At 39.3% G+C, this 12,109-nt stretch overlaps 1 protein-coding gene across 4 annotated transcripts in view; it reads right to left on the bottom strand.

Moving 5' to 3' along the window:
- Nucleotides 1-1,636: 1,636 nt before the first annotated feature.
- Nucleotides 1,637-12,109, bottom strand: part of kiaa0319l (KIAA0319-like) — a 41,363-nt gene continuing 30,890 nt past the window's right edge. For all 4 annotated transcript variants that reach the window (XM_080863919.1, XM_080863920.1, XM_080863921.1 and 1 more), the window contains 8 exons: nt 10,552-10,703; nt 10,285-10,423; nt 8,743-8,902; nt 8,467-8,609; nt 5,950-6,072; nt 5,608-5,698; nt 5,409-5,500; nt 1,637-4,688 (listed from right to left, as the gene is read on the bottom strand). In XM_080863919.1, the coding sequence (XP_080720045.1) occupies nt 4,492-4,688; nt 5,409-5,500; nt 5,608-5,698; nt 5,950-6,072; nt 8,467-8,609; nt 8,743-8,902; nt 10,285-10,423; nt 10,552-10,703 (1,097 nt within the window). In that variant the 3' untranslated portion in view covers nt 1,637-4,491. The remainder of the gene's footprint in view (nt 4,689-5,408; nt 5,501-5,607; nt 5,699-5,949; nt 6,073-8,466; nt 8,610-8,742; nt 8,903-10,284; nt 10,424-10,551; nt 10,704-12,109) is intronic.

Genomic DNA, 12,109 nt, shown 5'->3' with positions numbered 1-12,109 from the left:
AAAACACGCAGAGTTGTGTATTTCATGTGGTGCGTTTTTTCTTGTCTGGGCATGTTTGCCCCACTTTACAGACTGGAAAAAAGCTGTCACACATACAGAAAACATGGACACAACTGTGTAAATGTGCACAAAAGCAATGAAGTGACTTCACTGATTCAAATAAGGGCGACAACTAAGGGTTCTTATTGTTATAACCAAACAATCTAGCGTTTGTTTTATACAGAACGGGATATAATAACCCCCCTTGGTTATTCCCACAAATATTCAAACAAACAAATATATTTATATATGGTCTGTGTGGAGTCACTAAAGATGCTTTTAGCACTTCACCTGCTTCCAGTGTGAATGGAGAATCTGAAAAGGCCCAGCACCAGCAACACTTGTCGTGCCAAGTATTAATTATTACTTGGTCAAGTGATAAAGCTGTTCTTTACACTACAAGTGTTGCTGGAGCTGGAGCCTCTTTGAGTCTTTCCCAGGTTTCCTGAGAGGCCCCCATCCTGGAGTGTGGCTGTGGATCATCAGCACCACACACTCATTCACTCACTGAAGAAAGCTGGTGGTCAGAGTCACTATCATACTTCTGCGAATTAACTCAAATTTAAGTGAAAAAACAAACAAACAAACATTATGATAACATAAATATAAATTCTCTATAGTCCCATGTTTAAGACACTGTATTCATGTGAAATTGGAGGTGCTGGAAACATTCCTGAGAGATCTTGGTCCATATCGACATGATAGCATCACACAGATTTGTCAGCTGCACATTCATGATTTGTCCCATTTCATGTTTAAGACACTGTATTTGCGAATAGTTGAGAAAAGAAGCAAAACTTTGACTGCAGAGACGTTGAAAACATGCAAATATTTATCCTGTCTTCTTATTTACCTTATTTTTTTTGGCCGAAATAAAGATTTCAAAAAAGAAGTCCCATTTTCACAGAGATCACCTAAAAGCACATTTGTATTTATCTTACATGTCACTTGTCTAGTCTTAAAAATAAATATCCATCCAGTGATAGGAAGTGTTATAAACAGGCATCGATCCACAGTGAGGAGGAATAACAGGACAGAGAAGGGAGATCTCGATTATAATCTTTTAAGGACTCCATTATCTCCCAAAATGTGCAAAGGACAAACCATCGAGGGCAGCAGGCTTATAAAAGTAAATGAAAAGACCAACCAGAGGATCAGTCCGATACATGGGTGTTTGGATCCCCTGTAATCAGAAAAGTAAATGTTATACCAACCCTATAATATGTAATGAACGCGCAACAAAGAAATTAGATTTTTTTTCCCAACCAGGTGATGAAGCAGAATTTTTGTGTAATATAAAAAAATGACTCATCTCCATTTCAGAGTAAAACAAACTCCTCAAAAGTTTTATCCAGGCAAAACTTTTTCCCACAAAGTTTTCTCAGATCACACAAAGGAGTTTCCTTTGAATTGTGAAGGCTGTGGAGAAAAACAACTAATACAAAGACACAGAGAAAGCACAGAGAAAGCACAGAGAAAAAAAAAAAGAATAAAAGTTTTTTTTTTTTTTACCTTAATCAGAGGTAATTTTGTTCAGATTACACAAAGCAAGAACAAGCCAACACTGTTTTTTTGTTTTTTAACTTTAATTTACACATTATCCAGTTGCATCAGCAGGATCACAGAACAAAAGAAGGGGTCATCCTTCACTAAAACTTTATTAATAATAAAATATTAAAAACAAAAACAATTACACCCCTTTCATTTAACAGTTTCTCCTCATTTATCTCTGCCTTCACAGTGGACTCAAGGTCAGTTCACTTGCATCTAAACAAATCCCAAACGTAACAGCAGACAACGCAACATTTTTGTGTCCTCCTTTTAACTGTAAAAGGAGCTTTGGAGACAAAAAAAAGAAAAAAAAAAGAAAAAGAAAAAAAGATGAGTCCATCAGAACAATTTGGCTGTTATTCCAAAAAAAAAAAAAAAAAAAAAAACCCAAAAAACGAAAACCAAAACAAGACAAGACAACAGATTTTTTTCAGTGGTTTGACGTTGCTGGCACCTGGGTGTGCTTGATTTTAATTTGCCTCCCACAGGAGGTCAAAAAAAGATGGCCCGATAAATTCAGCAGGTGCGAATAAAACACATTTAGTGCAGCAGATCCAACATCGGCATGAGATGACTTTTTGCAGTAATTTGAGAAAAAAAACAACCCAAAAACAAACCCCAGCTTATTTCGCACAGAGTACAAGCTGAACTGAATCAATGATGTACCCTTTTAACATTCAACAACGAACATAGAAAAGTGTGCCTCCAGATGAGGACTTACATGTGTCTGTTTCACATTCTGCATGCAAAGCAATCACACTGTGAGATGATACGTCGGGGAGAGTCGTTCTGCTAAAGTTTGTCTGTCGGTACGGTCCAGCCAAGAAACACCTCAGATTACTGCTGATGAACAAACAAAGCCTTCCTGCTGGGCCCCGTTCGTGGTTTATTTCTGGTAATCTGCTCAAAGCGTACGCAAACATCCTTCAGATTAACCTCCTGCTTATGTCCTGTCCGTGGGAAGAAATAATTTGTTTTCGGGATTTAGTACAGTTTTATCTCCGATCGGATGCGCAGCTCACTCGTATACTTAAAGTAAGTTTGCATTAGAAAATAGAAAACATATTTTACCTTTTCAAAGATTTTCCTCACATCCGAGTCAGCTTGAAATCTGCATCTCCCGGCCAACTTTAACACTCCATCAACTTTAAGATATCTTAATTTTACAACCATTAGAGTACAAACTCTTAATGTTTCTGTATACCTAATAATGACACTGTTCAAAAAACACAGAGTTGACTATAATTAAAAAATTAAAACTCTGGAAGAAATAAACTGATTTAACTGTTTTAACCTTGCTAAAAAAAAACCCCCACTGTGTTTCTATGTTTTTGCACAGCACAGGGCCTGTGGATTTTTACTCCAACTCCATAACATCAAAATCACTTTAAAAGAAGATCTTTTAATGGTCAGACTGAAGAGGATGAATACCATTAAATCCAGAAAAATGATATTGTGACTTGGCTTTTTGATGGATTTAAACATTCAGTTTGTTAAAAAATGAGCATGCTTGTCCAAGTGTGCTGCGAGTCTGCAAAATTTAGAGCTGCTTGCATCATGGAGATGAGTGTAAAGCATGAGAATTACATTACTGATGGACATTCTTCCTACATATTCAGTACCGCAAAGTCCTGCGTTTATGGCTGAACCTCCCAACTTCCAACCGTCACATACGAACCTCTCCCTTTTTTTTAAACCAACAAGAGACAAAGTGAGACAGCAGACATTAAAATCAAAGTGCATCCACGTCTAATCACAGCCAAAAGGTTGTTTGTAAAAACAGTAACAAAAACTCTGTGGTCTTCAGGGTTGAAGCAGTCATCACATTACCAAAGGTGATGAGGAAGCAGCGGTCTGTCCTTCAATCTCCTGTTCTTCATCTTTCTCCCAACTGCCTTCCTCACTGAGACCACTTTTGTTACAGTTGTGTACTCCAGTTATTTAATCCACAGAGAAGCCTTGAGAATAAAACCTTACAACACTGTGACTCTTCTGTGGGTTCATAAAAACATAAAAAAAAGCAAAAAACAAAAAAGAAGCATACAAACTGCTCTGAGGAAACATCTTTTGGCACAGCAGCCACAGAAATCCACACATACAGCTGACATACAAACATGCAGCCGATCGTATCAGGTTGTACCAGAGCTGCAATCTGTCGCTCTTCATGCACATAAATTATTTAAAATATTTTCTGAGGTGGTTTCTCCGAGCCGTTGGCAGCTCAGATCAGTTTTGGTTGTTGGTTGGTTGTCTTTTTTTTTCTTTTCCTCTCCGTCATGCTTCAGATGAACAGAAACAATCAGAGCAAAGTTAACCATTAATTTAAAAATGGCAGTGTTTGGTAGCATCAGGTCGACCTGAAACGGCGTGAATACAACGTGTTTGTACATGCGTGTCTACAAGAGGCAAGGTGTTAGCGTGCCAGGTGGCTGGTTTTCGTGTCATTGAAGCAGTTTTGTTTTTCCTCATCTTAAAAAGTCACTCGAGCTACTTCCTCTCACACAGTCTCCCAACCTTTGTAAGCCAGCAGCAGGAGAGGGGCAGCACTACATTCTTTATGTCTCTGTGTTAAATAATAGGGGTCTAATTAATATTTTATATCATTCAAAACACAGCGCTCACCCCTGGTTCTCAGTGTAATGGCAGTTTCTTTTTCACGTCGTTCTGGCTCAGTGTGGGTGCAGGGAAGCTTCAGTATCGTGGTGTTTTTTCTGTGACAGTGGGACAACACGGTCCCAACATCTCCTTCTCTCTCCCTCTTCCTAACTCAGGTATCTCCCAGTCTGTCTTCACAGAGGAGAAGTGTGAGGTTTTTGTGTTGAAGACCAACGAAGGGGAAAGAGGCGGCGTGAAGGGGAAGAGCTGTGTGAGGGCAGCTGTGAGCTCCCCCCTCCTCTCTTGCTATAGCTGCTCTTCTCTCTGCTTCTTGGCCCTCACCGGCCCCTGGCCATTCCTCAGGGAGCCATTCTGAGGCCTCAGGAGCTGCCCGCGCTCCTGATCCGTCCACGGGATCCCGCCCTGCCCTTCGTCACTGTCCAGGTCAGAGTCCGAGTGCATGAGGGCAGAGGAAGTGGGAGCAGGAACAGGCTTCAGGCGTGCTGAACGAGAAAGAGGAGAACAGAAGCGAAAGAAACAGTGTGATGGAGCTGTCCTAAACATCGACTAGGCAGAAAATTTAAAACATCTTTGAAACGTCTTTGAAACATCAAGTTTTTTGTATTGTGGCTAAAATAGAAACATTGGCTAAACATTTACATCAGTGTTAATTATCAAAAGAAATCTTCACAAGAAAAAAGTCGAGTCTTACCATTTGTTAACACCTTCAGTGTTTATTTGGGCAGTTATTTTTGAATGGCATTGGGTAAATTAACTGTAAATATGACTAACCTAACAACATTCACACTCATCATTTACAAAAAAAAAAAAAAAAGTTTTGCTAAAGTTGGAAAACGGTGTTTAGCTCATGCTGCAATGTGCCACAAAGGCCAAAAGCATCAACTCGGGTCAACTTGCAGGCCTTTGCTCTGCATATTCCCTTGCTTTCATGTCTATATACTTTCCTAATCTAATCTAATAAAGGAAAAAAAAAATGTCCCAAACAAATAATCTTAGAAAAATACACAAAAGAAAAACCGTAGCTGTGCATGCAATCATATTACAAAGTAAGGAAGTACTGGTATCGTTGTTATCTCTATAAAATTTGATTCAAGATGTTCAAGTTCCAGTCAAAATACAGACGCAGCAGAATTTACTGTCGTGAGTGTTAACAGGCTAAATGCAGGCGGTGGTGCGAGTTTACGTGAACGCGTCCATCTTACCAGCTCTTGGCAGTTGCAGCTCCAAACAGTCCTGATCGTCAGCTTCTAGCATTTTGTATCGACTTTTACTCCTGCGCACTTTGCTCTTACGCCTTACAGGAAAATAAACACACAGGGAATCAATGACCATTACCCCCATAAAGTTATTTAACAATAACCCTGACAGAATATTAAAAAAGAATTTAGGTAAAAAACTCACCTGTTGCAGCAACAAACTATCCCCCATACAAATGTTGCCGCAGCAACCACAATCATAAAGGATGCTATCGTCACATAGAGCACGCTCCACTCTGAAAACAGAAAAAATGATGTGGTAAAAAGTGTGTAATATTAAAACAGCTCTAAAGTAATGCAGCTTCGACAACAAATTCACAAAAGACTCGCCGTGCGTCCCTGAATACAGCGACAGAGATTATTCTGATTCTTATAAACAGAATTAAAATAATAATCTGCTGGGTCAGATTTTCACAACAATAAAATTGATTATTTATTGATTTTTGTTTATCGACTCTATATTTTACTGTAATGCCTCCCTTCTTACCGCAGTTGCTCTCTGCGTCTCCGAACTGAGCTCTGATAAAATTCTCCATCCAGAAAGGGTGACAGACGCAGCGCCGCGTGAATGAGTCACACTCGCCGTGGCCGGAGCAGTTGAGCTGGCAGACTGAGGAGGGAGAGCGACAGCAATGTTCAATAAACCGTCAGAGCTTTAAAACTTGGTAAACAGCAGATTTAAAGTGCTAAAGAAATACTTATATGACTTAGAAATAGCTAAGAAATCTAAAACTTTGACCTTGCATCATTAACCGAGCCAAAGACTGCAGACTGCACGAGCATGACTGAATAATAGCAGTCTGATTTTTATGGTTTATGCATTAAACAGTGTGTCTGTGATAAGTTCAGTTTGTCTGTAGGTGGGATTACTCAAAAACATAACCCTGTGAGGACTGAGTCATTTTCTGTGATCAATACACCATGTTTTACACTCTGTGTACACTTTAATGTCAAGGAAAATTTTTACTGTTGTTATTTTTGCTACATTTAGTAAGTTTATTTTCATTCTAATTTATTTTATTTTATTTGTGTTAGTGCATTTGTTTTACCTTATAGAGCCATTTTAAGATAAGATAAGATAAGATAAGATAAGATAAGATAAGATAAGATAAGATAAGATAAGATAAGATAAGATAAGATAAGATAAGATAAGATAAGATAAGATAAGATAAGATAAGATAAGATAAGATAACCTTTATTAGTCCCACACGTGGGAAATTTGTTTTGTCACAGCAGGAAGTGGACAGTGCAAGAGTTATGAGGCAAAAATTAGAATACAATAAGAATAAATACAGTACACAACTGTACAGAATAGAATAAAATAAAATACTATATACAGTAGAATAAAATAAAATAAATATACAATAAGATAAAAATAGAATACAAATACAAATACTATATACAACTGAGTAAAAATACAACGATGACAGAAAGGATTATTGCACTTAGTATTATTGCATATGTATGGATGTGTGTGCTTGATCAGTTAAAGTCTTTATTATGGAGTCTGACAGCAGTGGGGAGGAAAGACCTGCGAAATCTCTCCGTCCCACACCGTGGGTGCCGCAGTCTCCCACTGAAGGAGCTGCTCAGTGCTGTCACAGTCTGCTGCATGGGGTGGGAGATGTTGTCCATCAGGGATGACAGCTTAGCCGCCGTTCTCCTGTCACTCACCACCTCCACTGGGTCCAGAGGGCATCCTAGAACAGAGCTGGCCCTTCGGATCACCCTGTTCAGTCTCTTCCTGTCCCCAGCAGAGATGCTGCCGCCCCAGCAGACCACGCCATAAAAGATAGCAGAAGCCACAACAGAGTCATAGAAGGTCTTCAGGAGTGGGCCCTCCACTCCAAACGACCTGAGTCTCCGCAGCAGGTACAGCCTGCTCTGCCCTTTCCTGTAGAGGGCGTCTGAGTTATGAGTCCAGTCCAGTCTATTGTTCAGATGAACACCAAGGTACCTGTAGCTGTCCACAGCCTCAATGTCCATACCTTGGATGTTCAGTGGTTGCAGTGGAGAATGCTTGTGCCTGCGGAAGTCTACCACCAGTTCCTTGGTTTTACTGGCGTTGATCTGGAGGTATTATTTTGTATTCAATTATTTACTTTTTGATCAATCTTATTTGAATTTTTGGTTTCAATTCTGTTTAATGGAGCTCTTTAATCTTTCCGTTTGATCAAACTGAGCTTTTTTGTTCTATTCTGTTTTATTGAGCTACATTAGTTTTTTTACAGACTGTGTTTATTATTTTAGCTGCTGTAAAAGTAATTTCCATACTTTTGAGATAAATCAAATTGATCTGATATGAAGCCTTATTTTAACCTTTTGCTGACAAAATTTGTGATTTTAGGCTTTTGAAAAAAAAGACAAAAGATTGGAAATCAAAGACAAGAATAGATATTTTAAGAATAGACATTGTAACTGACTCCCATCAAAATACTTTTTCTAATAACGACCCCCCAAAACATAAGATTATGGGTCAGGGTTACATCTAGTCTTCAAAGATGAATCCGGTGAGATTTATTCTTCTGCATTAAACCTATGCTTTATCTACATCATAAAAACAGCATGCAACGACTGATTGGTTTAGTCAGTTGACAGCTAATGAAAGAAAATTCATCAACTTAAAGAGAGAAACCTCCCCACAGCTACAATTTGGCGACAAAGCTGTAGAGCTATTCAGGCATAGGAGGAGTTTTTAGCCGAAGTGAGGTCTGGCCCATCTTAGCAGTGATTCATTTTAGGAGTCAATGCAGATCAAAATATGGATCCAGGAATTTTTAGGAGGAATCTAATAATAGGACAAATTTTTACATTTTTGCAAAAACAAAACAAAACTGGGAGACACTGTCTTGATGATTTCAAGAGCTTATCAGAAATTAATCAATGCAACTGTGACCTTGAATGTCCAAAAACCAAGGCTTTTAGAGTCTGCTGTAACATAGAAGCATCAAACCTCTTTTCCCCCTTTCCTTGTTCCATTTCGTAACGTTTATGTGGTACTCACTGACTGTATCCACTCGTCGGGCCTTGAAGATGAGGAAGTCATTCTTCTGTTTACGCAGTTTGTTGCGCAGGCCGAGTGCAACGTTACGGCCCGACAGCGGAGGGCGCCCTGGGCCTCCGGACACCAGGAAGACCAAACGAGTACTGAGAATGGAGGAAGAGGGTGGAAAACAAACAAACAAACTGTCAAAGGATAATTCCAGCTCTGTTCACAGTTGGTTTCATGACTTTCATCATCAGGTTTGCACACTTGTCTAAAATCTGGAGACAAAGTCACCTGTGCTCATTAAACGCACTGATCTCTCGCACAATGATGTCGCTGTCGAGCACACCCAGTAAAACCCCAACCTGTCGCAGCAGCATGTCGCGCTGACGTTGGGACACCTGCGATACGGAGACCTCTAACACCAGTTCCACCAGGTCCCGCTCCCGCATGTCTGATGGATAGATGGGAAAAATAGGGAAGAGGGAAGACACATGAGGTGACAGTGAGACGGAAAAAGTGACATGAGGAAAACGGGCAGATTGCAGGATCCATCTGACTCCCTGAAATCTGGGAGAGAGTCCAGAGCGCCAAGTGACGGATTAGTTTCTGGCCGAGTGTGTGTCTGTGCACCGTATGCTGTGCTGACCTGCTCAACCTTCTGCTGCTGGTTGTTGAGGCTCCTGCTGTGTGGAAAGCATTTGCATGCACAGAGTCGTTTGAAGAAAAAATAAACCATGCAGCAGTTGTGTTTCAGTATATTTTTCTACAATGTCTTTTAACGATCACAAGAATTTATTTTCCCCTCGTTTGAATCTTTATCTGGCTACAAAATAAAAGCCTGAATAGAAACCACAGGTCTTTTATTGGGACACTGCACCACAAAAAAACTGATCACTGGAAAATAATCAGCAGTTTTATTAGGTTTTAAGTGCATCAGTATCAAGTTACGTTGCTACACTATACAAATAAATATATAGTTTTTCCCCAAACCGGGAAGTTTTAAAATATTTTAAATGTTTAAGCTTTTACACTTCAACATCCTTCACTCTAACACTATAAATGGTTAATACCTAGATATCCACTCCTGGTAAAACAGTTAAATCAGTATGAAATAAACCAGACAAATTGTATGTCGAGAGACAAATGCATAGGTTGCTTAGTTAGTGGAAAAAGATTAAAACGTTTTAGGAAGGGGTCAGAATGGCATATAAGAAGATTATTTCAAAAGAAATTTCACTTCATTCAAAGCATTTTCTACTTGGTTTGGATCCGGAAGGTCAAAGTTGTGATAAAACACTGATGAACCTCTTTTTTTTTTTTTTTTTCTTTTTTTTTTTCTACACAAGTAGCTTATAGGATTGTTTTTGGATTAAAAAAAAGTAAACCAAATGATACAGACTGGATAAGAAAGAAGTGGTGTTTTTGGTTGATATGAATCCATTTTCATATCAATTTTGATATAATTTTTTCCTTTCATCATAGGGAAAAAAAATCACCATCACTGTGTGAATATTTTAACAGTTGGCTGTTTAACTTATTAAAGTCTAAAATGGACTGACTGCCCGTCCATCTATCCAGCAGCCTTCTGTTTATTCAGTTAGCACAGGCTTCTTGACTCAACTATATGTGGACCAATGACATGTAGTCACACCTGAGCCCATTTTGAGACGTTTTTGAATGTCGATGTGTTTTCTGAACTGTTTTTGAGAATGTGTGTTCTCTTTAGTTGAACATAAGGAGTAATTTTTATATGAAATAAAGAAACGTATTGTTAAAAATAATGAGTATATCTTGGGGATGTGTTCATATGCATGTTTTTGTAGGTCTGCTTACCTGGTTTGACCTCCACTGTGCCCCTCCCCTTGCTGCTTTGTCCTTTGCTGTCAGTTACAGTCAGGATGAAGCTGTATTTGCCCTCCACCAGGTTTCCAAGAAACAGCACTGCCTGGTGGTCGGAGCTGTTCAGCACATCCTATTAAACAGAACAAAACAAAACAAAAAACAATACATTTTTATTTATTTATAAATCTCATGGTCCCTGCAATAAACTAAACCAGAACTAACATCAGTTAAAGGCCTGATTATAAAGGTCCGTCTCACCCCAGCAGCAGGACTGGTGTCTTCTCTGGTCCACAGGTAGCTGAGTCCACCTTTGTCATCAGTGGACTGAGATCCATCCAAAGTGGCGGTCCTGACAGGCAAAGAGATGGGTGGACTCGACACAACACGAGCTACTGGCGGTTGGTCCTTTTCTGGAGAAAAAACATTAAAATTTCATAAACTTCTTTACAATGTGTCTCTGTTAGAGCCCCCTGCTGGTCACTGGTACATGCGCTACAGTATTTTAGAGAGAATCCCACACTTTCAAAGACACAGGATACATCTTTTTTGTAACCCCTACAGTTTGTCTGAAAGCACCACACAAACAAAAACAGCATCTCAGTAACACAATCATGCTTTTTCTCATTCAAACTGAGGCACATTCAGATCACTCAGATCTACAGGAGACCTTATATCTTCTCCCTCTAAATACTCAGAGAATCAAAAGCTTATATGCAACTACACCACTTCACTGCACGTTTCCAGCCAGACCATTTTCACATGTTTATGATTGTTGTGCAGCTGTCACTCCCTCTGGACTGTTTCCCATTAATAGCACAGTCTTTTGTTTATACAATATAACAGGATGAGCTCACAGAGGGCTTGTTCTCATTGTTCTAGCGCATAGATCGGCACATTATTTGGTTTAAACTGCTGATGATTTGGTTTGATGTGGAATATTTCAGTTCTTCAGCTATAGGATTGGATTTTACTGCAACACATCCATGAGGTCAAACCTGCTTGTCTCAGGTCTGTTCATTGTAAACAAGATCAAGAATTACCAGAATTGTTTAACGGAAATCAGCCCAACCTTGGTTGTGCAAATATTGCACAACCAAGGTTGGAGGAAGGGTGGGGACCAGTTCCATTTTGTGCACAGGTGACAGGAAAAACTGCTGAATATTGTGAGTCATTATTAGAGTTAGCGCATAAGTCAAGAGGGAGTAACTGACAAAAGTAACTCATCATTTAGTTTCCTACTATTGTTCTCCAAGCAATGAATGAATGAGTGTGTCACATTTGTGCTGCTTTTAACCTTTCATCTGAATATACTCCCCCCTCTTTGTTGCTTCCTCCACTCATTACTCCACCCGATTATGGTTTCCAGTACTGATATTTATACTCTGGTCACCGATAATGGGAGTGCACAATAATCTCCAGCTTTCCTAATCAAATTCTCTTATGGGTTCAAAGATCTGAACAAAATCCAGATTACTGGGATTATTTTTAAAAAAATGTACAGAGAACAGGCCTCTGAATGGCACCTAAGGTAATAGTTGGACAACACTCCTACGTTTGAAGGACCAATAAGCATTCTAAGATAATGCTTATAAACAGATTGCTCCTAATTTAGTAATATTGGACAATCATTCTTGTAATTCCATTTTAATCAGGCTGTTCTAAACAGAAAGCCTTCAGCAGATCCAAAAGGCTACACTGAGAGCTGGATAGGGACTAGAAAGAGAGAGTCATATTTATCCCATATTGGGTAAACCGACTGGCCCTACAGAAGGTCCTCTTCCTGTTAAAAGGGAGTTATTCCTTTCTGCTGTTACCA

The sequence above is a fragment of the Rhamphochromis sp. 'chilingali' genome, assembly GCF_963969265.1.
Source record: "Rhamphochromis sp. 'chilingali' genome assembly, chromosome: 17".
Lineage (NCBI taxonomy): Eukaryota > Metazoa > Chordata > Actinopteri > Cichliformes > Cichlidae > Rhamphochromis > Rhamphochromis sp. 'chilingali'.
The sequence above is the reverse complement of the archived record's forward strand: the minus strand, read 5'-3'. Positions and strand labels throughout refer to the sequence as shown.